The sequence below is a fragment of the Mustela lutreola genome, chromosome 15, assembly GCF_030435805.1.
Source record: "Mustela lutreola isolate mMusLut2 chromosome 15, mMusLut2.pri, whole genome shotgun sequence".
Classification (NCBI taxonomy): Eukaryota; Metazoa; Chordata; class Mammalia; order Carnivora; family Mustelidae; genus Mustela; species Mustela lutreola.
In genome coordinates this window covers 2,450,637-2,475,498 of record NC_081304.1, presented here as the reverse complement: position 1 = coordinate 2,475,498, position 24,862 = coordinate 2,450,637, and the positions used below count along the sequence as shown (strand labels likewise).

General features: G+C 60.9%; 1 protein-coding gene and 1 long non-coding RNA gene across 2 annotated transcripts; both read right to left on the bottom strand.

Moving 5' to 3' along the window:
• Positions 1 to 18: 18 nt before the first annotated feature.
• Positions 19 to 5,930, bottom strand: LOC131815985 (basic proline-rich protein-like). Its single transcript, XM_059148226.1, has 4 exons — positions 5,577 to 5,930; positions 1,140 to 1,847; positions 731 to 1,011; positions 19 to 392 (listed from the first exon to the last, which is right to left on the bottom strand). Exons 2-4 carry the CDS (start codon positions 1,460 to 1,462, stop codon positions 19 to 21), a joined length of 978 nt encoding a protein of 325 aa, XP_059004209.1. The 5' UTR covers positions 1,463 to 1,847; positions 5,577 to 5,930.
• Positions 5,931 to 22,280: 16,350 nt separating this feature from the next.
• On the bottom strand, positions 22,281 to 24,312 carry LOC131815582 (uncharacterized). The gene is made up of 3 exons (XR_009347791.1): positions 24,041 to 24,312; positions 23,024 to 23,112; positions 22,281 to 22,569 (listed from the first exon to the last, which is right to left on the bottom strand). It is a non-coding gene; the product is annotated as an uncharacterized LOC131815582 (long non-coding RNA).
• Positions 24,313 to 24,862: the final 550 nt, after the last annotated feature.

The following is a 24,862-nucleotide window of genomic DNA, read 5'->3' as shown; positions in this document are numbered from 1 at the left end:
CCGCGGCTGCACAAGAACTCATGCAAATCCGGACGTCAGCGGGCGGGGCCTCGCCGGGCCCAGCTCGGCGTCAGGGGGCGGGCCGCGGCCGGGATTGGCGCAGCCGGGCCTACCCGAGGCCCCGGGCCTGGGCGGCGGGGGGGAGAAGGAAGGACGCGGGAGGGGGGCCGGAGGAGGAGGGCGCCGGGGAGGTGCAGGGGGAGGGATCCGCGGGCCCGGGAGAGGGAGGGAGCGGGACCCGGCGGGAGAGGTGCGCCGGCCGCGGGGCGCAGGGCGGGTGGGGAGCTTGACACCGCCGGGAGGGTCTCGGCGGCGACCCCTCGCCTGCAGCGCGGCGCCTGGGCCTGCCCCAGCGCCTCTCCTTCTCGGTGTGCGCCGCCCGGGGACCCCTGCTGGGGGCCACGGAAGCATCCACTGCAGTTTCCAGTTGCACAGAATTGCGTCATGTGCACACACACACACACACACACGCGCGCGCGCGCGCGCGCGCGCGAGCGGGGAGCCGCCGGCAGGGGGCAGAATCGGGGCCGGGGCAGCTTGCGCCCCCCACCCAGCGCGCCCCGCCCCGCCCCGCCAGGCTCCGGGCATTTAGGAAGGCGAGGGCGGGAGAGAAAGGGCAGGGAGAGGGAGAGAGCGGGGTTCCCGGGATCGCCAGGGAGAGCGGGAAGGAAAAGCGAGGAGGAGGACGGAGGAGCAGCCAGGCTGGGGCCCCAGCGCTCCGGAACCTTACCGGAAGGGGGCTCCGAGGCCGAGCCCACTCCAGGTCCCCGCCGGCTCGCAGTTTGCCCCCCGGCACTCTCCTTAGTGGGGCAGGGCCGGGCTGCCTTGTTTCCAGCAGCGACCGCGCTAGCCCCAGCCCCATGGCCAAGCTGGACGAGAGGGGGCGACTGCAGAGGGGGCGCAGGGCATGTCCGGATCTGCCTGGGGGACCGAGGGGACTCGGTGGGGTCCCGGCATCGGGCGGGAGTGGGGAGGGCCGAGACGTTCAGGCTGAGCAGGGGCACATCGAGGCTGCGCAGGGAGCCGGAGAACGCATTGGCTCAGGAGCCAAGCGGCCGTCAGGACCGTGTGTCCCCGGTCCCCGACAGCGAGCCGAGCCGAGGCCCTCCCGAGAAGCCGCCGAGTGTGAAGTTTAGCACCTCCGGCGGCGAGACGGCGCGTTCGGCGTGCGGCTCCGGCGTCCGGCTGGGGGAGCTGCTGCGCTCCACGCCGCCTCCCGAGGGCGCCGCCCGCGGGGCCGCGAGCTCGCTGGGGTCGCGGCGAGGGCGGAGGGGACCCGGAGAGGGTGCAGGAGGGGCCGTGCGCGCTCGCCCTGGGGCGTGTCTGGGCCCCCCGCTCCTGGCCCCTGAAGGACCGGGAGCAGGAAGCTTGCGCAATCCCTTGGCTGAGCGTCCAAAGAGAAAGAAAAAGAGCAAACGCCGAGCGAGAGTAGAACGCGCGAGGGGGGCGGGCAAAGAGCCATCCGGGTCTCGGCTCCCGCCCTGACACACGTCCCAGAATGCTGGGTGGGGACCGCGCGGGGCCTCGAGAGACCCAGGGAGGGCAGAGGGGCCGAAGCGAACCCCTAAAGCATGCTCGGGGCTCGCGTTCTCCCGGGAATCCAGGAGAAGCCTGGAGACAGTCTGGTGTTTGAGGACGCACGCGTTGACTCCACCGTTCCACCGCCACCTCGCAGCTCCCGCGGCGGTGGCCGTTTCTGTTCCAGCTCGGCCGCTGCCGGCGACGACTAGCGTGGCTCCTCCCTTCGAGCGGTTCTGGGAGTGGGGGGTCGCCTCGGGCGGCACGAGAGAGGGGCTCGGTCTGCAGTGACTGCTCTCCGACAGGCTCGAGGCACAGACCCAAGATTCCTGGAGGAGTCGGGGTGGGGTGGGGGGCCGGCTGGGGCTAAATGGGGCCGGCGCCTGCCTGTAGTCCTCGCTCGGGTCGGAGGGGGGGCTCTCGGGGTTTATAGAAGCTGGGGTAGGCGGAGTTTTGGGGAGGGGGGACACAGGGAGAACGTCTTTCTCCTGTGTTTTGGGCTTTTATCCTGACACTCTTGGCCAGGGCGAGGAGCTCTCAGGTGGGGCAACTTAACTGCCGAGGGGGCAGGGACCCCGAGGCTGGCGCGGGAAACGCTGTCAGCACAACAGTCACCCTTACACGTAGAGCCAACCGCCAGGCCATAGGCGCTTTCAGTCTGTGCGAGGTCTGCAGCGACCTTGTCCCGGACAGCCCCATCGTCCCGGGAGGGGCTGAGCTTCCCGACACTTCGCCAGCCCCCTCACTAGAAAATCCCCTGGAAAATCTGTCTCTAGTGGGTGTTTCCGCGCCATCCTGGTCGGGCTGCTGCAGCCTCTGCGCCGCCAGGGGCGTTGGACTCCGCCCTGCGTGGCCTGCTCCCTCTGCCCCCGCACCTCCCCGGTCAGCGCTCCGGACCTCGGGGGCCACGCGGCGGCACGCGGTACCCCGACGGCGACTTTGCGCCCGAGCCGGGCTGGGCGTGTGGCCGATCTGGGGAGGAGGGTGGCTCTCGCCAGCCAGTACAGCGGATCTTTTCTGTAGTTGCCCGTGTGGTCGTGCGAGCGGCCGCCAAGTGCCCCCGACGGCGGGAGGGGACTCCCCCAAGGTCCTCAGAACCCCCGGGAGCCTGCGGCCACCCCCGCTCCAGGCCTCTCTGCACCAAGTGACCGAAATACACAGGCACCGGCAGAACACGGCGACTCGCCCTTTGCGCGGTTACTAACTTTGTCCTCGTGGGGGGGGGGGTGGATATGGAGAGAGGCCGAGTCCTAGAGCCCCAGCCTCACCTTGGCCTGGCCCTAGACCACCCCTCATCTGCCAGCGGGTGTGGGGAGGAGCCCAGGTCCGCGGAAGCACCAATGGGCTGTGTGGAGGAGGCAAAGACAGAATCTGGGGGTGCCGGTTGGAGCGGGGAGTGCCCTGGAAGCCCCCCCTGAGGCGTCCCGCGAGCCCCTCCAGGGAAGCCTCCCCGATGGCCTCCACTACCATTCTACCCGGTACTGACCCATCTGAGGGAACTGAAGGCGAGTGGAGCCTAAACTCGGGATTCCCAGAGCCTTCAGCTGGGGCCCCTGCCTCTGACCCGGGATATCCCGAGCCCTTGGGGAACCCCGGAGAAGGGTCGCTGATCCGCGCATTTGGCGCTGCCTCCTTCCAGCCAAGACGGATTGCGCCCCTGGGTTCCGCTGAGGGGCAGAAGCCTTCTGGGTGCCCCATCAGGCTGGGGCCCCCAGGGGCCCTCAGGGGCCCCAAGTGAGGAGCGATGCTGTGTGCCCGAGCCGCAGCTTCCCTCGTGGAGGGGAGAGGGTCGAAAGAGTAGACCCCGGGAAGCCAGAGACTCTAATGGCCCTGGGCCAGAGGGTGATGCGATTTTGGGTCCCTGATGGGGCCTGAGCCACCCCAACCCAGGGAAATCAACGAGTCTGCAAGTCTTCTCCGTCAATGGACTCCCTGCACGGAGTTACCAGCTCCCGCCCACGAGCCCCAGGTCTGAGTTCTGCCCGGAAGGGACCGCCTGTGACTTCCCGGGCCAGTCCTAGACTAGCGAAGCTCTCGAGCTGGTGTGGCTTTCTAGGTCCCCGGAGGTGGGTTTCCGACAGCCAAGGAGAATTTACTAGCATAACGACTGCAGAATCTACCCGGGCTTCAACAAGGGCTCATTTCTCTCCTCTGCTCTTAGTTGGGGAACTTGTCTCTGACGTCAGCACTGGCGTTTGTAATTTCGCATTTTGAGCGGTGGCTGACCTGGCGGGACTGTGCGTGGGGGGTAGGAGGAGAAGAGCCGGGAGGCGGTGTGGGAGCCCTGCACTCCGCCCCCCGCACCCTTCGGAGGGACGGCTTTGTTCCTAAGGGCGCCCCTCCGCCCTCTGTGTCCTCACCCCCATGTGTGCGCTCTTTGTGACACCGCCCGCGAAAGGTCGCCTTTCATTCGGGTGGCGAAGCCCCTGACGCCCGGGCGTCCCTCCGCAGCGGGCTGCTCGGGGCTGAAGCTGGGGCGCCAGGTGGGAGGGTCCGGCAGGGCGCGCGGGCGGGGCAACGGGCCCGGCACGCCGCCAGGTCGTGGCCCCCCGGCAGGTCCTGGGCATTCCCGGGGCCACTCTGGCGCCCGCGGGGCCTCGCCTCGGCGTGGCGGCCCGCGGGGGTCGCAGGCGCAGGAGCGCGACGAGCAGTGTTCTACGACGACCGCGGGCCCAACCCCTCCCCACGTCAGGGCAGCCCCCCCGCCCCCGCCAGCCTGGAGAAGCCCATGCGACCCCCAGCCACAGGCTGGGTCGAGGGGCTCCTGCCGGCCTGGCGATTTGCGCCCCCGGGATCCATATTTCAAACATGGTCTTCGGAGCCGCTTCCAGCGCCCGCCGCCGCCGCCGCGCGCTCACAACGGCCTCTGCGCGCTGTGTTCTCATCTGGGGTTGGTTTGCCCAAGGTCTCCCCGCGGGCCTCCCCTGCCCGCGAGGTCGCCCCTCCACGTCCGCGCCCCGTGTTTTGCTCTCGGATGCCCCCGTCGCACCCCCGAACCCAGCGGGGCCCACACGCAGGGCGGATTTCTTTCTTTCCTTTTACCAAACGAGAGCGGCTGCGGCAACGCCGGGAACCGGATTAAAATCGCCCGGCGGACCCCGAAGTGGTCGTTGGCCGCCGCGCAACCCCACCCCGCCCTCCCCCCAGCCCCCCGCGCGCCCCCCGCCCGGCCTGGCGGCGCGCCGAGGGTGAAGCGCGCGCCCGCGAGGGCATTCGGCTCGGCGGGGAGGAGCGGGGGTGGGGTGGGGTGGGGGGCCGGGCGCCGCGGGCCGGGGAGGCTGGGCTCGCGCTCGGTCCCCCTGCCGACCCCGGCGTGGCGGGGCGGGCGCGATCGGAAGGGCCCGGTGCGTCTCCGCCTCCCAGGCTGGCGGGGAGCGGGGCCCGGCCGCGGCCCGAAACGGCGAGGACGCTGCTCGGAGGCCGCGTCCTGCGTAGCCCGAGCGGGGGAGGGGGCGCAGGCTCGGGAGCCGCGGCCGCGCGTCGCCAGCCGGCCGATCGATCCCCAGGGGCGGGAACGCGGCGAGCCCCGCCGGACCGGGGGCGGGGGTGTCCCTGAAGGATCGAGGGGCGAACAGAGGGGGTGCTCGGGGATCCCGTGACCGTGGGATGGCGGCCGGGAGGGCCCAGCCGCAGCACAGCTCGGCCTGCCGCGCGGGGCCCGGGGCCGGGGGCGGGCGGTAACGCCTCAGGCACCCCAGAGTCCCATACATTCTCTCTCGGGCCCCCGGGTTGGCCACTTCCGGAGCGGAGTCTGTCTGCCGGCAACTTCGTCCCTCCAGGTCCAGCCCCCCCACCCCCGTCCCCGCCCCACCCCCACTCCGATGACAAGGTCGTCTGGCGCGATCACCCAGGCCTTCCTTACCCCTCACCCCGCCCTCCCGAATCCTGATCCACGTGCGTGGGGGTCCCCTTCCTTAACACCACCACTGGAAGGAGCCCCAGGTCTGCCCAAGAAGCCCCTTCCCCAACTTGTTCCCGAGGGCCGTTTCCAGGGACGGTCTCCGCGGACCCCCGAGGGATCCCCTTAGGCTCCCGGGGGGCCCTGGCCGCCGCCTCACCTGCCGGGTCCGCGGCCCAGGCGGGGCCGGGGTAGAGGAGCCGAAGAGCCTGCACCCGCCGCGCCCTCCCCTAGGGGGCGGGCTCCCCTCGGGCTGGCGGGCGGCTGGGGCCTGGGCCAGGGCGGCCCTCCCAGCCTCTCCGGGAGTGGGAAGGAGAGGCGCAGGCAGGCGAGGAGGGGGCTCTCGCTGCAGAGCCCGAGCCCCCCTCCCTCGCGTTGGCAGCGAGGCTGCTGTGTCTCCAGCCAGAAACAAGCGGACCCAGAGCGACTTGGAACCTTGGGAGGCCCTGCACACCTAGAGCCCAGTGCATCCTCGGTGGCCAGGGCCCTTGCTTCCCACAGCGCCCCTTGCCCGAGGCCCTTCCCCTCCCACTGAGAAGTCAGGAGGAGCGTCTGTGCATCTTTGGTTTGAGGTTTTTCAAGGAGGTCACAGGTCAAGAGCATCCCAAATTGCCTTGTTCTGCTGTCCAAGGGCCTGTAAGAAGCAAACTGGTGTGACAGCGCAGGTGTCCCCAACAGCCCGGCCAGCCTGACTTCACGTGGGGATGAGTGGGAAGGGGAGCCTGGAGCAGAAGCCCCGCCAGGGACTCTCTCCTCCAAACTGAGGTTCGCGATGGAAAAGTGGCTGTGCCTGACAAATGTCTTTTTTTTTTTTTTAATATTTTATTTATTTGATAGAAGACACAGCAAGAGAGGAAACACAAGCAGGGCGGAGTGGGAGAGGGAGAAGCAGGCCTCCCGCCGAGCGGGGAGCTCGATGTGGGGATTGATGCGGGGCTTGATGTGGGTGGGGCTCGATGTGGGGCTCCACCCCAGGACCTCGGGATCATCACCTGAGCCGAAGGCAGACACTTAACGACTGAGCCACCCAGAATTCCCCAAATGCCACTTCTTAAAAGTGCCCTGATACTTCCCTGTAAGGGATGCTTCCTGGGTCGCTGGCTGGGGGAGCGCTAATTCCCCAAGAGATACCCCAAGTAGGGAAAAGGGACCCCAGTTCCCCAGTTCTTCCTCTGGTGGGGACAGTGGCCTTGAGAATGGCAGCAGCTAGGTTGGACTAGGTCTTGAGATTATTTATAGTCACTAAAGTTCCAGATAAAGTTCAGAATTTCTTTTTTTTTTTCTGGGCTAAGGTAGTCACTGATGGAGGAGGGTAGGCGGCAAATGTAGCGATGTGCGCATGCGTGTGGGGCGGTAAAGGGCGTAGGGAGGGAGTGCGCAGGCCCAGCCAGCCCCGAGTTTGGGGCAGGGCGGCTCCTCCACCAGGCCCGGCTGCCAGGGCCGGAGGTATTTTTAGGGATCCACAAAAGCGGTCTAATTTCTTTTCTCCTTCTCCTCTTCCTCCTCTGTGAAAGTCGTTTATGAAGAAAATTATAAAATACGTGTAATATTGGGGCGCCTGGGTAGCTTAGTCCATTAAGCATCTGCCTTGAGCTCAGGTCATGATCTGGGGTCCTGGGATGGAGCCCCGCATCCAGCTCCCTGCTCGGCGGGAGGCCTGCTTCTCCCTCTCCCATGCCCTCTGCTGTGCTCTCTCTCTCTCTGTCAAATTAATAAATAAAGTCTTTTTAAAAATACGTGTAATATAAAATTTATCATTTTAACCATTTTCAAGCGGCACTGGGCATGTTCACATTGTTGGGCAAGAATCACCCCCGTTCACCCGCGCAACTTCGGCATCACCCCAAACAGAAACCCTCAGCCCCTGGTACCCAGCGTCCTACTTTCTGTCTGTAAATTTGACTACTCCAGTGCCTTATATAGTTGGAGTCATACAGCGGTTGTCCTTTTCTGTCTGGCGTATTTTACTCAGCATCATGCCTTCAAGTATGTAGGCATGCCATCCGTATGTAGCAGGTGTCAGAATGGTCTTGCTTTTTAAAGCTGAATAATATTCCATTGTACCTCTAATTTCTTTTAAAATCAGAAGAAAAATCTTTAGGCCATGTCTTGGGGCACCTGGGTGGCTCAGTGGGTTAAGCCTCTGCCTTCGGCTCAGGTCATGGTCTCAGGGTCCTGGGATGGAGCCCGGTATGGGGCTCTCTGCTCAGCGGAGAGTCTGCTCCCCACCCCCTCTCCCGGACTCTCTGCCTACTTGTGATCTCTCGCTCTCTCTGTCAAATAAATAAATAAATAAATAAATAAATAAAATCTTACAAAAAAAAAAAAAAGACAATGTCTTAGCATATAATATTGATATGTTTACCTGTATACCAATGCAGTTAAAAACTCATTTTTCATACATTTAAAAACATATTTTACTTATTTATTTGAGAGAGAGAGGAGAGAGAGCACAAGAGAGCATCAGTGTTGGGAGGGGGTGGGGAGAGGGAGAAGCAAGCTCCCCACGGAGCAATGATCCCAATGCAAGACTCAATACCAGGACCCCGGAACCACGACCCAAGCTGAAGGCTAGCTGCTCAACTGACTGAGCCACCCAGGCGCCCCAATTTTTAATACTTTTTTTAGGGATGAAGGATACACCAAAAGAGCAGTGCCCAGGGCCCATGAAAGTTCTGGGAGAAGTTTCAAGAATGCCACGTCTGGGGAGACTTGGTGAGTGGGGCCTGCCAGCTCTCCCTGCGGGTGGGTGTTGGTAATCAGCCCTTGGCCTTGGACTGATGGTTCTGGGGGGGCCCAGAACGCTCACCTGCCTATGTACCCTGGTACCTGTAGGCATCCTGGGGACGACTTCTCCTCGGCTGGGAATGCCGGTTTCCGTCTGATGCCGTTGAAGTAAAAAGCATGTGAAAGTAATGGGAACACAAGACCTAGAAACACAAGGCCTGCCTGTCTGTCCTTTTATTTTGAGAGTCCCGGTCTGCAGGCTGAGGCCCGGCTCTGGCTCTACAGATTTCTCCCGATGTCCGTCTGGCCTGTGTCTGTGAGCTGATTGCCCGCAATTTGACAGTAATGATTATAATGGGGTGATTTTGTATTCTTTGACTCATTCAGATCGGAAGATTCAGAAACGGACCCAGGCCTCCCCCACCCCCATCCCCTTGCTTTTGAAGCTGGTAGCGCCTTCGTTCATTCGTTTGTTTTTATTCCAAAGAAACGGCAGAATCTCATGGACGCAGATCCATAGAGAGAAAACGTCTTTCCCTTTTTGAACCGACTGGTGATTACTGATTTCCTTTTTTGGCCCGGTGATGAAGAATGAGTCCCATAGACACCAAGAAATATTGCGCAGGACCAGGGGAATATCGCTACAGAAGTCTACGTGGGAGAGAAGCCTTTCTTGGAATTTTGAGAAGCACGGCTTTTCCCAGCTGCTATGTCCGCTGGGCTGTGCGGGGGTCACTCACTCCCACGCTCTGCCGAGGCTGCTCTTCCCTGCCCTTCCTTGCCACCTCCCGGCGAAGACACACTCCTGTGTACACTAAGCCTTTTTTCTCCAAAGAGGCCCAGAAAGACAGACAGGTGGATGGTCATGGATACAATGCTGCAGGGTGTGAAAGCCACTGAACCGGGGTGACGTAGCCCCCCGATCACTTGCTGCTGGCGTCTTAGCCTGACCTAGGGGGGCCGCTCCTGGTCGCTGGGTTCCCCCGTGGCAGGAATCAAGAAGCAGCGCTATGCTCTGTGGTGGGACCCCGTGCGCACCCCGGGGGGCGTGTCCCAGCTCTGGGGCAACTCCAGGTTCCCAGAGAGGCAAGGCTGGGTTTTGCACATAGACTGCAGACATGGGGCTCGCCGTCTCTGAGCGGCGTGGATGAGGCTGTTTGTACATCACTCATCCGAAGCCTGGTTGTTTGCGATGCAGAGACCCTGACCCCCGCCTGCCATGGGCGCCCCCGCACCTGCCACTTTGGGATTTCTATGTGCACCCCCTTGAGAGGGTGGTCCATCTCTGCCAAGTCCAGCTGCTGGTGGGCAAGGACTTTGTTGTGACATTCCTGAGACCAGGGCTGGGGGCCTGGGGCCTGGGGGTCATCGAAGAGGAGGTTCCCCCTGCAGAGGGGAAGGACGGCTGCTCATTGAACAGGAAGAGTCCCCCTCCCCCTCCCCCATCTTCTGCTGGGTCCCAGCCAAAGCCCAGGGCCCTGCTGGGAGGGGAGGGAGGTGCGCCTTTAAGACCAGAGAGCGTGTGGGAGAGGTGCTTCTGGAGGAGCTGGGCTCCAGGTTGCCAAGGTGAATCTGTCAATAGAGTATTGAACAGGCCTGTCTGACTGGTCGTAATTGTGTTTCAGAACAGCCGGCTTCTGGCCCTCCTCACCGGTCCCAGAGCACCGCAGACAGGAGCCTCGCTGGGCAGGAGTCCCGGGGGACAGGAGGCCCCCCAGCACCCTGCTTCTGCTGACCTGTGGTAGGCCACATGGAGGTGTCCCTCCCCCGCCACACACCCCGCTCCGGCTCGTGTCCTGAGGCACCCAAAGAGCACGTGCCTCCCTGGACCTTCACCCAGAGCGCCCTGTCCCGGGGGGACCCTCATCAGGTTTTCCTGACCGTCTGCCAGCCCCAGGCGCATCCACTGGGGCCGTCTGTCCACGTTGCAGGGCAAAAATGAAAACGTGGAGCCGCTTGTTCAAAAAGTATGAACAAGGTGACAGAGCATTAAATCAGTGTGGGTCTGTTTACGTCCCACGCTGTGACGCTGGCCCTGTCCCCACCCAAGGCAGCTCCGAGCCCGATGTCTGCTGTTCCTCCGCGGACGCCGATCTCGTCCTCTCTGGTCTCGTGTCCAGCCCCGAGCCCACCAGTCCCACCAGCTCCCTCCAGCAGTCAGAGCCTCAAAAGTGGCCAGCTGTCCCCATCATCCTGCCATCCTGTTGGGGGAGACTCTAGTGGTAGCCCTTTGGTCAGGCGTCCAGCTCTGGCCAAGATGGCCAGACTCATGTGGCGTGGGGGAGTGAGGAGGGGACTGACTGGGGCCAGGCCCAACGGGGCTGGCCGTCCCCACGCCTGCTGGAATGCTGCCCGCCTGGCGCCAACACGCGCAGTCACCCCGCTTTGTCCCTGCCCCATGAGCCGCCCCGTCACAAGTGTTGGGAATCGAGGGGCCTGGCTCATGGGACCCTCAGGCCGGGTCAGTGAGGGCTGTTGGGACAAGGAGAGACCCCAAACAACTGGACACCTATTGATAGTCTAAGTGAACAGCATCATTCGAGCCAGACCCACCTGCCTTCTCTTGACCTTCCCACCTGCTACCTGGTGATTCCAGGCGTCAGTTTCTTCATTGCAAAAAGGAGATGAGACCTCAGCTCAACACCCCTGCAAAGGCTGCCAAAGCCCCGTGTGACCTGACGCGGTCATCTTCTGCCTTACTGTCCTCAGACTTTCCTTCTTTTTTTTTTTTTTTTAAATTTTTCTTATTTATTTATTAGAGAGAGAGAGCATGAGAGGAGAGAGGTCAGCGAGAGAAACAGACTCCCTGATGGGCAGGGAGCCCGATGTGGGATTCGATCCTGGGACTCCAGGATCATGACCTGGGCCGAAGGCAGTCGCCCAACCAACTGAGCCACCCAGGCGCCCTGGACTTTCCTTCTTGCAACTCTGCTCCAGCCACATAGAATCTTCAAACACTCCAGGCACACTGGGGCCTCAGGACCTTTGCACTGTCTGTGACCATAGTCTGGAATAGATAGCGGCATGGTCCTCCCCTTCTCCTTCAAGTCTTTGCTCAAATGTTGTTTTTTTGTTGTTGTTTTAACTTGTTAGCATTTAATGAACTTCCCTCCACGTGGCTTCAAGCTACCAGAACACAGGCTCCCCCCACACCCCTATTCTTCTCCTCAGCTCTTCTACTGAAGAATTTCCCCTTCAGGATGCAGGCTGTTTGGGTGGGGAGCTTTCCCATCCCCAAAACTCTGTAGTAGCCCCGTCGTGCCCTGAGAATGATAGGAGCAGCTCGGGTCTTCTTTTCTGGCAGCATTTCCCTGTGTCTGCTCACTGACCCAAGCCCACGGTTTATAAAGTTGACAGCTGGGCAGAAGCTCTGGTTCCCCCTTCCGTGGGATGGCAGGTCGGCAGCCCAGACGAGAGAGCCCGACGTCATCTTTTCAACGTGCTGCTCCTGGGGTCCCCTGTGACCCCGGTCTCCTTGGGCCTTTTTTTGGAGCACCAGCTTCCCCTCCTTAGGGAGACTGTCCTCTGTCCTGCTGATGCTCCTGGTCTCTCTCCTGCAGGCACAAGAGTCCACAGGACAGGGTCCAGCTCACCTCCTCTCTCTGATGTGTACCCCGCATCTAGAACATGGCTTGGCACACAGTAGACGCTCAGTGCGTACACGTCAGGTGGGTGTGGAGTAAGTGGAACTTTTGGAAGCGACAAGACAGCGCTGCCACTGATGTGCGCGAGCCGGCTCGTCCTGGCTCACGAGAGCCGATGGCCCGATCTTCAGAAATTTTGTGACCTAGTTGTCCAACACAACGTTATTAAAAATTCAATTATATAAACCTACAGTTAAGTAAATTGTACGAAGGACAAAGGTAGGAAGGGCTCCAAACTCATTTCTCCCTCATGATTTCACGCCATTGTATTCTTACCATGTTTCTGAAGGCGCTTGCCGTCTTCTGGGCTGCGGTGACCACTGTGCTTCTTGTCCCAACGCCGTGTCCGGCGGCTTCACACTGGCAGCTTGAGGGACTGTGGTGGGAACGTTTACACCCCAGACACAGGCAGACACTGCAAATCGTGGCTCGATTTTTTTGTTTTACTGATTGTCTTGATTTGAGACGGCGATTGAAAGGAGAATCGTGCACCGTGGATTTATTTATTGGTTGGTTTATTGATTAATCATTTTTTGAAGTAAGCTCAACACCCAGCGTGGGGCTTGAACTCATGACCCTGAGATCGAGAGTCACAGGTGCTACGGACCGAGCCGGCCGGGCGCTCCCACGCAGAGTGAATGTAGGTGTCGTGCCCGAAGCCCTTACGTCGTGAGTGGCACAGGGACTGGAGGAAGTGCCCTCCCCGTGGTAAAAACGCACTGAATTCAGCACAGAGGTCGCTCGCATCGCCATGAGCAAAGACCCGGACACACTCCTCTCTCATGGTTTTTTGTTGTTGTTGTTTTAAGATTTTATTTACTTGACAGAGAGAGAGCACGCACGCACACGCAGAAGCAGGGGAAGCAGCAGAGGGGGAAGCAGGCCCCCCGCGGAGCAGTGAGCCCGAGGACACAGGGCTCCATCCCAGGACCCAGGATCTGAGCTGAAGGCGGATGTTTCACCGAATGAGCCACGCGGGTGCCCCTCTCTTGGTCGTTTTGGTGGTCAGCGGAGGTGAAAGTGCCAACCAATGCAGGTTCTGGCGCTGCACCGGCCTGATGACCACAGGCGAGGCTGCTGCTCATCCGAGAGTCCGGCAGAAAGTCAGGGAGAGCTTCTGTGAGCCCATCGGTCACACGGAATTTACAGTAAAGAACGCTGTCTTCGGGGTGCCCGGGGGGATCAGTCACTTGAGCGTCTGCCTTTGACTCATGTCATGATCCCAGGGTCTTGGGATCTAGCCCGGTGGGGGCTCTCTGCTCGGCGGGGAGCCTGCTTCTCCCTCTGCCTCTGCTGCTCCCCTGCCTGTGCGCGCTCTCTCGCTCTCTGACTAATAAAGCAATAAATAAGGAATCTTAAAAAGGGAGAATATTGTATGGATTTTTAAAAATTTTTTAAGGGTTTAATTTATTTATTTGACAGAGATCACAAGTAGGGAGAGAGGCAGGCAGACAGAGAGGGAGAAGCAGGCTCCCCGCGGAGCAAAGAGCCCGACATGGGGCTCAATCCCAGGACCCTGAGATCATGACTTGAGCTGAAGGCAGAGACTTTAACCCACTGAGCCACCCAGGCGCCCGGAATATTGCATGTTTTATTATGATGTGTAAATTACACGATACGCGTCCTTTCTATCACTCACACACATATTCCTTCTCCTCGAGAGCGGTTTGGGAGTCTGCTAACTGTTTCCTGGCACCTCCAACAGGAAGGCATTTGGATCGCTATGAGCCAATGGAATATATTAGATAAAATGAGGCACGGTCTCAGCTCCACAGGTAGTCCTTAAGAAGGCAGCGAGACAGGAGGAGAGCCGCTGGCCTGGGGCTCATGGGGGGCGAGAGCCGGGCACCGGCGCGCCACAAGCGGGCACAGGGGAGCTATGGGGCCCAGCAAGGCACTGGGAGGCCCGACCTGTTGGATGAGGCCATAGTGAAGGGGCAAGCAGGCCTGTGCATGGGGAACCTTTGGGCCCCTCACCGCCCCCCCCCCCGGGGGGACACATAGACTACACCAGTCCCCAGGACGCCAGGCCTCTCAGGCATTGTCCTGAGGGCAAATGGCTCCAGGCCCTGGACAAAGGCCTCCTTATCCTCGGGGATGCCCTGTGCTACTCTCTCTCTCTGTGCTCCTCGGGGCTGCCCTGTGCTACTCTCTCTCTCTCTGTGCTCCCAGCTGGCCAGGGGACCTTGTATCCCAGGACGGCTCACATCCACTCCTCCGGCCTCTGTATCCACTAAACCCCTACGAGGGGCTGGTCCAGCCCCAGCCCTGACCTTCTTTCTGGAGGGAAAGAATTCTCCTTTTGTTTTGTTTTGTTCTTTACTGGCGTTTGCGTAAAAGACGCTTCCCTTGGGTGGTCAGAGAAGGCCTCGGCTGAGCAAATTGCATATGAATTATGACCTGCACGTTGAGGATGGGCCAGCCTTGTAAAGATAGGGGGAGGGTTTGTTCCAGGGAGAGGGACAGCAGGTGCAAAGGCCCTGAGGCATGCACGTGTTCAAGGGCCAGAATGAAGGCAGGGGTGGGGACGGTGTGAGCGGAGGGGTGGGTGATGGAGTGGTGGGGACGGTGTGAGCCGAGGGGTGGGGTGATGGAGTGGATTCTGAAGGATGAAGGCAGTTTGCGCGCAAGGCTGGGACTGAATTTGCATCTGATCTAATTGACCTAATCGGTCCAGTTACTATGGAGGTCTTCGGAGGTTTGGGGCAGGGGAATGGGGAGACTTTTATGTCCTGGTCTGATAACAGGTTCAGACCGGACCAGAGGACGAGCTCCTTGGATGTGAGGAGGCACTTGAAGGACGGGGCTTCCAGGGCTTTCTCTCCACCTGGTTTCCTTTGAGAAGCATCTCAGAAGCCTCATCGTCCCTCCAAGCACATGGATGTGAAGAGTCAAACATGGAAACTAGAGCCTGGAGCTAAAGAATGCAGATTCCTGGAGCCAGACTGCGGGCCCGTGCCTCCCCACCAGGACATTCGCTGTCCTCTGACCTTGAGCCACTGACTCCTTGCCCTGTGCCTCCGTGTCCCCGTGCTGAAAAGCAGGCTGGTGATAAAATGCTTGGTGGGCAGTGCTGGAGGCTGAGTGGGTGGACAGGCCAGGAACTTCCCGCACCTGTCAGGAGTGAGGCACAACGCTCGGTTGTTATTAGTTAGTTTTACTGTTTTTATGGTCATGGTGAGGACGGGGAGGCCCCCAGGCAACCAAGCCCAGATCGGAGCCCCCGCTCAGCATGAGGGCTCCCGGGGTCAGGGGAGCTGAGCACACCTGTCCGGAGGCTGGCGAGGCGTGAGCTGCACCCCCTTGTTCTGGAGGAAGGCTTTCATCCTCAGTTGGCGTTCACTCTCTCCGGGATCTGGATGGTCCCAGGATGCCCTGGGTTCCTGGATATGAGCCCATCTCGGACCAGGCAGCCCTGGGCAGAGCAGACACGGGGTGGCCGTGGGGCCCGGGGAGGCACGGGGGACCTGGCCTGCTGGACAGGGCCATAAGGAAGAAAGCACTTGGGCCTATTGGTGGACCGACCGCAGCCCCCTCGGAGAAGCACGTCAGGAGTGGGGCACCTGTGTCATCTGCCTGGGTCTTCAGCTCACTATGTGGGAAGCGGAGCTTTTAACACCAAGCCCGGTGTCAGCCTTGGGCACATGGGACGGCCTGGGTGGCTTGGGTGGCAGGGCTGTGTCAACGCACAACCTGGTCCCTGGCTAGAAGAGAAAAGGGGGAGCGCTAAGAACCCACAAGAGCTGGACCGGGTGCCTCCCAGCTACGGGGAGACCCTTGCTGGCCCGCGGCAGGGACTGGGCCCACTGTGTTCTGTGCCTGGGGGGCAGCGCGTCATTCAGTTCGTGCCCAACGCTGAGAGCTACGCCACATCCTTCTCTCACAGAGGGAGAAACCGGGGTTCTAACTGGTTGTGTGGTGCTGCAGGGCTGGGACCCAACCTAGGGTGCCCCGCCCCAGATGAGCCGTCACCCTTCCAGCTGGAAGGCGTGCTCCGCGGGGCTCTCTTTCCTTCTCTGGCCCTTCACGCCTGTGGCCAGCCCTGGGGAGAGCCTGGGGTTTGTGGGGCACGGTCCGGAGGGAATGAAGCACACGCCGGTTCCAGTTGTCACAGAGCATGGAGCCAGGGAGCTCCCGTGACTCAAGGCCACTGCTTGAGGTAGTCATAGTTGCCCTTGGCTCTGGGGGGGAAACTGAGGCAAAGAGAGTTGAACACTAGGCAACAGGGTGTGAGCGGTGTTTCCTGCTCATGAGATGGGTGTGAATTTGGGCTGGAGGGGGCCACGGGTAGACTCTGGGGGTGGAACTTATTTTGGAATGAGGGTCTTTGGAGATGTAATTAAGGTAAGGATCCTGGAGATCATCCTGGTTGGGGGAAGGGCTACCTCCAATGACAAGTGTCCTCGTAAGAGAGAGACAAGGAGATGATGCACATGGACGTTCTCGAATCTGCAGGGGAAGGCACCTGGGTCAGGTAGACTGGGGACGCCTGAGCCACAAGAATCCGAGGGAGGCACAGAGGCGTCCTGCCCGGGAGCGGGCATGGGGAGCACAGCCCTAGGGACGCCTTTCTGACCTCCGTTCTCTAGAACTCTGAGACACTAAACTGCTATTAGTTTTAAGCCCCTGGGTTTGGGGTGGAGCTGGGATTTGACCCTGGGGGTGCCCGCCCCAAAGCCTCGGTTCTCCCGGATCTGAGCTAGGAGTCCAGACTCTTTTCTTTTTTTCTCTCTTTCTTTCTTTCTTTCTTTTTTTTTTTTTTTTTTAAGATTTTATTTATTTGACAGACAGAGATCACAAGCAGGCAGAGAGGCAGGCAGAGAGAGAGAGAGGGAAGCAGACTCCCCGCTGAGCAGAGAGCCGGATGCTGCGGGGCTCCATCCCAGGACCCTGGGATCATGACCTGAGCCAAAGGCAGAGGCTTTAACCCACTGAGCCACCCAGGTGCCGCCTCCTTTTCTGATTGGTAGAAGGGCGGCCAATCACGTCGCACCATTCAGTGCTCCTGCCCAGCCTGGGAGACCTCCTTCACTGTCCCTTTTATAGGTGAGGGGACTCTGCCTGGCCCCAGAACGCCGGAGACTCACGGAAGGGCCTTCCCAGAGAATGGGCAGGCTAAGACAGGGAGTCAGGAAGTGGAGGCACAGTCCTTCAGAGCCCTAAACGCATGTGTCGAGAGAAGGGTCTGGAAACAGTCTTCTCGGGGTTGCTCTTGGCCCTTCCCTCCTGCCCTGGTTCCTGCCCTCATCTCCACACGGCTGGGTTAGGCAAGCGCCATCGCTCGGGCCTCTTTGCTTTTCGTCTTCCCTGGTGAATCTGTCCCAAATACCATTTTGTCGCTGCTTGATGTCCACACCTCCCAGTCCCTCTGGCTGGGCACCGGCACCCACCTGCTGCCTGGCCCTCCCTCTTCGGCCCGTCCATCCCCCTGCTCCCGCAGCGAAGCCCCCTCCCAGTGGGGCAGCCTCCCCACCCTCCCCGCCACTCCAATTTGGGCCCTGACCTGCTCAGGCCGTGCGCCCTCCCGATCAGGGCAAGGAGAGAGGGCACGGACCTTTCCGGAGGTCGCCCTGCATCCCAGGCCTGGCCTGGGACCCTCCACTCCCACCGGCACTCCTCCTAAGAGCCATGACCTTTAATCTCGCCACTCCCTAGACGAGAAAGCCCAGGCTGACCGAGTGACCTCACAGGGCGGCTGAGGGTCAGCCTTCCGGCTGCAAACCCACCTCCCAGCTCTGTGCTCCCCACAGTCACTGAGCGCCTACTGTGTGCCAGGCACACTACGTGCCCACCCCGGCCGAACCCCCGGCTCCGTGGCCCGCCCCGGGGAAGACGCTGGGCGTCCCTCCCCTGCGCACGCCGGGTCAGCCCTCACACCTGCCCTGCTGCTGAGCCCTCATCACGGCCGTGGGGGCTGATGGGACTCTTGCACTGGCAGGCAGGTAGGCACACGTGGGCAGCTCTGGAAGAGATGCATTAAATGAGAAGTAAACCCTGGTGTTGACCTCGAGGGCTGGGTGCCAAACGCATGCGTGGGGCGGCCACTGTCCTGCTCATTCCCGGCTCCCAAGGTCCCCTGGGGGAGCAGGGCTCAGAGAGGCCCCATGAATCGCTCATGGTCCCTTAGCAGATGGGAGCCACGGGGCGCTCTGCTTCCCCCACGAGGTTCTGGAGCTCCAGGGGACGTTCCTCCTTATGGTGAGGTTCAAAGTCGGCCCACGCGGCCTCCTCTGCAAAGTTTCCGGGCGGCCACGTTAAAAAAGCGAAAAGAGGGGCATCTGGGTGGCTCAGTCGGCTCAGTCTCCCACTCTTGATTTCGGCTCAGGTCATGATCTCAGGGATGCAGGATCAGCCCTGGGCAGGGAGCCGGCTTGAGATATTCTCCGTCTCTCTCTAATAAAATAATAATAAAAATAATTTAAAAATGGTTTAAAAAATGAAAAGAAGGGGCGCCTGGGCAGCTAAGTCGGTTAGGCATCTGCCTCAGGCTCAGGTCATGATCCTGGGGTCCTGGGATGGAGCCCTGAGTGGGGCTCCCTGTTCAGCGGATCAGGGAGTGGGTCACTCTCTCTTATGTGGGTCACTCTCTCTCTCTCTCTTCCTCACTCTGTCTCAAGTAAATGAATAAAATCTAAAAAAAAAAAAAGTGAAAAGAAACAGGTAAAATGAATTTTAATAATATCTTTTATTAGTCCAGTAGATCTGTCATTCCAACGCATGATCAATATAAAATTATTGTTTTTTTAATTTTTATTTTTAAGTTTAAATTCAATTAATTCGTACAAAATGTATTATCAGTTTCAGAGGTAGAGGTCAGTGATTGGTCCGTTGTGTTTAACACCCAGTGCTCGTCACGCCACATCCCCTCTGTAATGTCTGAACCCCAGATACGACACACCCCACCCCCACCCCTCCCGGAACCGTCGGTTTTTTCCTAGGATTGAGAGTCTCTTACGGCTTGTCTCCCGGCACAAACACCGGTAGTGAGACATTCTACTTTATTTTTGTTGTTGTTATTGTTCTTGGTCTTGGAAATCTGGTGTGGATTGTACACTGTGGGCACCTCTCCGTGGGCGGGCGACAGCCGCATGTGGCTCGTGGCCCTGCACGAGACAGCAGGTCTGGGGCCAAGGGAGATAACTCCCAAATTCCAGCTGAGCAAATCACTCCGGAGTCTGGCCTGTTGCTGCCCGAAGCCGTTGCTCTGGCTTATGTCCTGGGGGCCTGAGGCAGTGCGCGGTGGGGGCAGGGGCTGGACCGGTGTCAGCGGTCACGTGGCCGTCTGTCTGCCCGGTGTGGTCAGGACTGGCACAAGGTTTGGCGAGGCTTCCTCGAGGCTGCCTCCAGCCCACCTCCCCTGGGAGGCCCACCCAGATCGACCTAGAAAATGCAATCAGGGCCAGCATGGGTGGTGGCCTTCACAGGCACCCTTGGGGCTGTTGACCTGGGCGCCTGGATCTGGAAGGTCACATTCATAACCTGTACCCTGCACCTGCGGGCTCCCTCGAGCGGCCCCCGTCTGGGGACACAGAAGTTTCCCTGCATCCTAGGAGGCTCGTAGGCTGTCTGGTGGGGCTGGAGCTTGAGTTTCTTCTCCAGGCGCTGGTCAGGGCGTTGGTTACGGGCAGGAAGCCGCCAAAGTCAGCGGGCCTGGGCAGACGCCTCTCTGAGATGTCTGGGGGCGCCTCCTGGAGCAGCTCCGGGCCAGCCGGCCTCCTCTCCCGGCGCCTGCGTATCATTTAAGTGGATGCCGTTTGCTGGCAGCTGGGGTAATTACAGGCTGCGTCCTCGAGGACGGTCTGCGCATGTGTCTCTCCGGGGGCGGGTGGCCCGGCCGGGGCAGCCTCTCGCTGAGTCGGGGCGCGCTGGGACTCTCGGCAGGCAGCCGGATGCCTGGGATGAAAACGCAGACGTCCCCCATCATGGGGCCGCGGGACCCAGCCATCTGTGGGCAGTGCTGGTGGTGCTGACCTCCCCGGCCATGAACTCTGCCCTCTTGCTTTGTTGTCTTTCCCGCCCTCCCCGCTTCCTGGGACTCCCCAGGCTGCTCCTGTGCGCTTCACTCGTGGGCTCCCATTCCGCGGCTGGCTTGCCCCGGTCCTGGCTTGACTCCTGCTTCCCCCCACTCACATCCCCCCCGGGATCGCAGGAAAGGACCTTGTTTGGACATCGGGTCTCTGCAGTTGGAATCGAGTGAAGAGGAGGGTGTTGGGGGGCCCTTGGCGCCCGGTGATGGGTGTCCTCACGACAACAGAGATTTGGAAGCAGAGACACGGTGCAGGGGAGATGCACCTGGAATTTGGGAGCTCGAAGACCGCCAGCAGCCAGCGACGCTGGAAGAGGCAGAGCAGGGTTCCCCTCGGGAGCCTTCTAGGGGAGCACGGCCATGCCCGCACACTGATTTCCAGCTTCTGGGCCCAGAACTGTGAGACGAGCAGTTTCTACTCTGTCTCTACCTTTCACTCTGGTGACACAGCCGCCCCGGGACACTCATCCAAGACCCCTTCGCTGGGTTGGGCCCCAGCACAATAGGAAGAGCACCCAGCTAGCTCCACGCTGGGGCACCCTCAAACCTCGGCGGGCCTCCCCTGAGCCCCGACTCTGTCTGCAGAAGCCCCCAGCTCGCACACACTTTCGGGGATCACGGTCCTCAAGATTCCAAGATTTCTTTGAGCTCACCCGATGCCGATCGCAGCTAAGCCATGACCCTGTGCTTGATCAGCGGTGCCCCCCCTCCCCGCTGGAGTCTGGGGAGAGACTGCTGGGGCAGCCGAGGCCGGGGTGGGCCCGAACGGGCAGACGAGAGCAGGTCACCGCCACTGGACGGACTGACGCCCCAGTCGGGTGTGGTCAGAGGTCACAGGCTCTGGGAGCCACAGTGGCAGAGGGGGTGACGCCGGCCGAGCAGGGAGGCCAGCAGAGGGCACATGGTCTTGTGCAGGGAGCTGAGGCAGCCAGGGCAGGGGGAAAGGCTGACCGGCAGGTGCTTGGGAACCATCTGGGTCAGAGGCTTGGCCCCGTCTGGATGGGGTGTGCGAAGTGGGGTGGGGGTGGGGTGGGGTCCTGAAGCGAATGGGACGTGGCCCTGGGTCAGTGAGAAACGGGAGAGCAGGAAGCTCTCAGCACCGTGTTGCTGCCGTCCGCTGTCGTTTGTTCCAGAACATACTAAAGCCATAGACCGGGACGAAGTGCAAAAAGCAGAAAGAGGAACAAAAGACGGTCCAGAGGGACGTGTGACGGAGGGCAGCCGGCTCCGAGACGGGGCAGAGGCCACCGTGAAAGGCCAGTGTAAGGAGAACAGGAGGCTCGTGGGTCCCAGAGGGGAGCTGAGGAGGGCCCTGGGGGCCAGCAGGGAACGTGGAAAGAGCAGTGTCAGCAGCAGCGGCCAGCAGACAGTGGTCACAGGATGGGACGCACACGCACACGTGCACGCACATGCACGCACACACATACACACCTGCATGGATGTGTGCACACATGTACACACAAATAGTGCACACACACATGTACATGCACACACACACGTGCACACACAAGCACACGGGCAGCAGGCAGTGACCATTCAGGACAGGCTGTCCATCAGGTGAGCGGAGGCTGCAGGCGGAGGGGCCACGGGGGTCAAGGGTGTGTGTGTATTTCATGACAGGAGGGGCGGGCGCAGGAGTTGGAATAGAAGAATTACAGAACGGGGGTGGGGGGCGCCGGGAGCTCGGATGGGGGGGTCCACTTTGGAAAAGAGGAGGGTGGCCAGTCCAGAGACAGGTGGGAAGGAGCGAGATGGGCAAGATGGTCTGGAACGCCAGGAGGAACACCAGGGTATGGGGGAGGCGTCCATTCTGGTCATGGCTTTTCCAGAAATGCTGGAGACCAGGTCATCTGCAGGATGTTTGGGGGGAACAGGGCTATGCTCGGGTCACCGGGAGGTTAGGGGGAGAATGGCTGCCCAGCAGGGAAGCTGGGCAGCATTAGCATCTATAAGATCTACACTGTCCCCCGCAAAGACCTGAGACCTACGAGGGGCTGAGAGTCTGGCTGTCGCTGGGTCAGGCTGAGGTACACCTGCTTCTGCCACCCTCTCCTCGCTCAGGCTGTGGACAGATGGGAACTGAGCAGACTGGCGCTGTCTATAGGTGTGCAAGTTTGCACACATGCATCTTCTATGTGCATGTGCATTTGCACAAAGAGGTACCTGGAGAGATGGTCACCCCCTTGTCACCAACTCTGGGCAGTAGTGTCTGGTGATTTTTATTTTTCTCTTTTGAGCTTTTTTGGGGAGGGACAGGGGCAGAGAACATCCAGCAGACTCTGAGCTAAGCAGAGAGCCCATTGCGGGGCTCGATCTCATGACCCCGAGATCATGACCTGAGCCAAAACGAAAAGTTGGACGCCTAACAGAACGAGCCACCCAGGTGCCCCTAAGATGTTGTTCTGGAGTAACCTCTGTACCCAACGTGAGGCTGGAAATCACCACCCCAAGACAGAGTCACACGCTCTTCCGAATGAGCCAGCTGGGCACCCTTCTCTTCTGAGCTTTTAAATTTAGTGTAAAACCACCATGCACTGATTTTCCCAAACACGATAAAGCAGTTAAAAAACCCTCCTCCACAGTGTCTGCTGTTCGGATGGAGCCGGAGAGAGAGCCTCTCGCTGCTGCTGACGATCTCAGGTCCCGTCAGAGGGCCTGCCCCTTTGAGCCTCCTGGGTCCCAGGGTGCGGGTGAACTTGGGGAGCTAGGCAGTCAGCATTGTCCCCGATGCAACACCGGCTGAAACCGTCCCCTCTCTGAGAAAACAGATGTCCCCTGTGGGAACAGCACGTCCTTCCCGCCGCCCGCAGCCGGCCTCGCTCATGGCCTCGCCCCCGTTCCTTCCCTCCCCCCGCACGGACTCTGTCCTTGGCCTCTGGTCCCCGCTGCCTCCGCAGTCCACCCCCACCCCCAGGCTGACGCCGGAGCAGTCAACCTCCCGTGACCCGCGACCCTCTCTCGCTGACCGCCCCGGCTCCTCCAGGGGCAGATTCGATTAGCCTGGGGTGGGGTCCGGGCCCCGAGATTGGACGAGAGCCCCTCAGGTGACCCTCACGTGCAGCCCGGGCGGAGGTCCTCCAAGCTCACCGTCTCCCAGAAACTCCAACGGCCCCTGAGCTGAATCAGTGACTGCTGGTGGGTGTGTGCAGGGGACCCCGAGGCCCACCGTCTGCCTGTTCCCGAGCCGAGAGTCCCAACCCAGAAGCTCACCGCCTGGCAGAGTTCCTGAGAACCGAACCGTGGCAGGTCATCCCCGTGGCCGGGCTGGACTCTGAGCGGCCTGCCCAGCCTTCTGGAACCTGTCAGGTCATGGAAGCAGAAGGGCGTCCACACTGACTGCCCAGGACAGAGACCATGGGGGCAGTCACGGGCTCCCTCATTCTGGGCCTTTTCGGGGCACCTGAATGATCTCCCTTGTCCTCTCCAGACCATAGATGGAGCGAGTGACACTTGCTGAGCAGGAGAGGAAGACAGTCTAGACTGATGCGGCCCCCGCCCCCCAGGCAGTGGAGCCCCCCCAACCCAACGGACGTCTCCTAGGCTGGCGGTGGCCGTCCTCCCACGGACAACCATGATGCCGCCCCTTTCCCCAACCCGCTGTGTGGGGCGCGCTGCCAGACCTCCCTGCCGCTCGGGGGGCAGCCTGTCAGGCGCGATCCTCGGGGTCTGGAGCTGGGGCCGTGCTGCTGCTCTGTCCCCGGGGCAGGCACAGGTCGCGTGCGCACGGGGCGCCTTCTGGGGGTGGGTCGTGGGCTTGTGAGAGGCTGGGTGAGGGTCGGCTGTTCGGCGGCCGGTGTGAATCCAGCCGGGGGCCGGGGGCCGGGGGCCGGGCACGGGGCTCGCGGAGCCGTGGACTGTTGCTTCAGGTCTCTTGGTCTCCTGCTTCCACACGGGGCAGGCCGGCTATGTCGTGTCCTGGGAACCGTGCGGGAGCCAAGGTCCTGCCTGCTTTTCTGGCCCTCACCTCTTGCCTCGCTTCATTCTCTGCCAAAAGCAGCGGGAGGGGTGTCTGTTCTCTGCATGGGAACCTTGAGCGACACAGCTCTTAGCCCAGGTCATCTCCAGTCCCACGTTCAAGACCCTTATTCAAGCTCATTCGGCCAGGACGCCCAGCTCCAAGGGACAGGTCTGCATTCCCCCATGGTAGTGGGATCAGGGCGGGATGCATTAAAAATAAAAAAGGTAGACCCCGAGTGGGGACCTACAAACCTCAGTATGTCCACTCACCGGTGAAGGTGGCATAACCCAGCAGCACAGAGATCAGCAGTGAGGACAGCCGCGGCCGTGCCGAGGGACCGCAGGAGTCAGGGCGGACGGCGCCTTGCTACATCCACGTTCACCCAGTTTCCTGCCGGGAGGCCGACAGTGCCCCCTCGGACTTTACACGCTCTTTACCGTGCAGCTCGAGGAAGCAGGGGAGGGAGACACAGACTTGAGGATGGCTGTTGGGGGCGGCCGTGCGGAAGGCAGTACTGGCGGGCGAAGAGCGAGGGAGGTTAGGAAACCGTGCAAACAAAATGTGAGGCTCTGAAATGTGGCGGGAGGACGGGGGCGGGCCTGGGTGGGGGAGCACGGAGTGACCCCCCCAGCACCCGGGGCCCCGAGGTCACCAGCACCAGGGCCCCACCCTGATGGGCTGTGGATGCCCACAGCTCAGACTCCCCAGAGACGGGGTCAAGCCTGCTGGCAGCCTGAGCTGGGGCGGGGGGGCACCTGCGGCTTTAGAAGGCGTTTGAGATGCGTCAGGACGAGAGGGTGACACGTGAAGGTTCTCTCTTCTTTCACCCGGCGCCCCTTAACAATGCAGCGGAAAAGCAGTTTCCACGTGAATGATTGTTTCAAAAATAGTTTTTAAATCAAGTGAGACGTGTTCCTTGAAAAAAGGTTAGGAAAAAATTTGTTTAACGTTGGAAAATTTTTAAAAGTGGAAGAAAGAAATAAAAATGGCCTCTAAGCCTGGGGTCCAGGGGGAGTCGCGGCGGATGGGTTGGAGCTCGCCTGCCACCCGCCCCACCACGCCCCGCCGCCCCCCCCCCCCCCCCGGGGCTA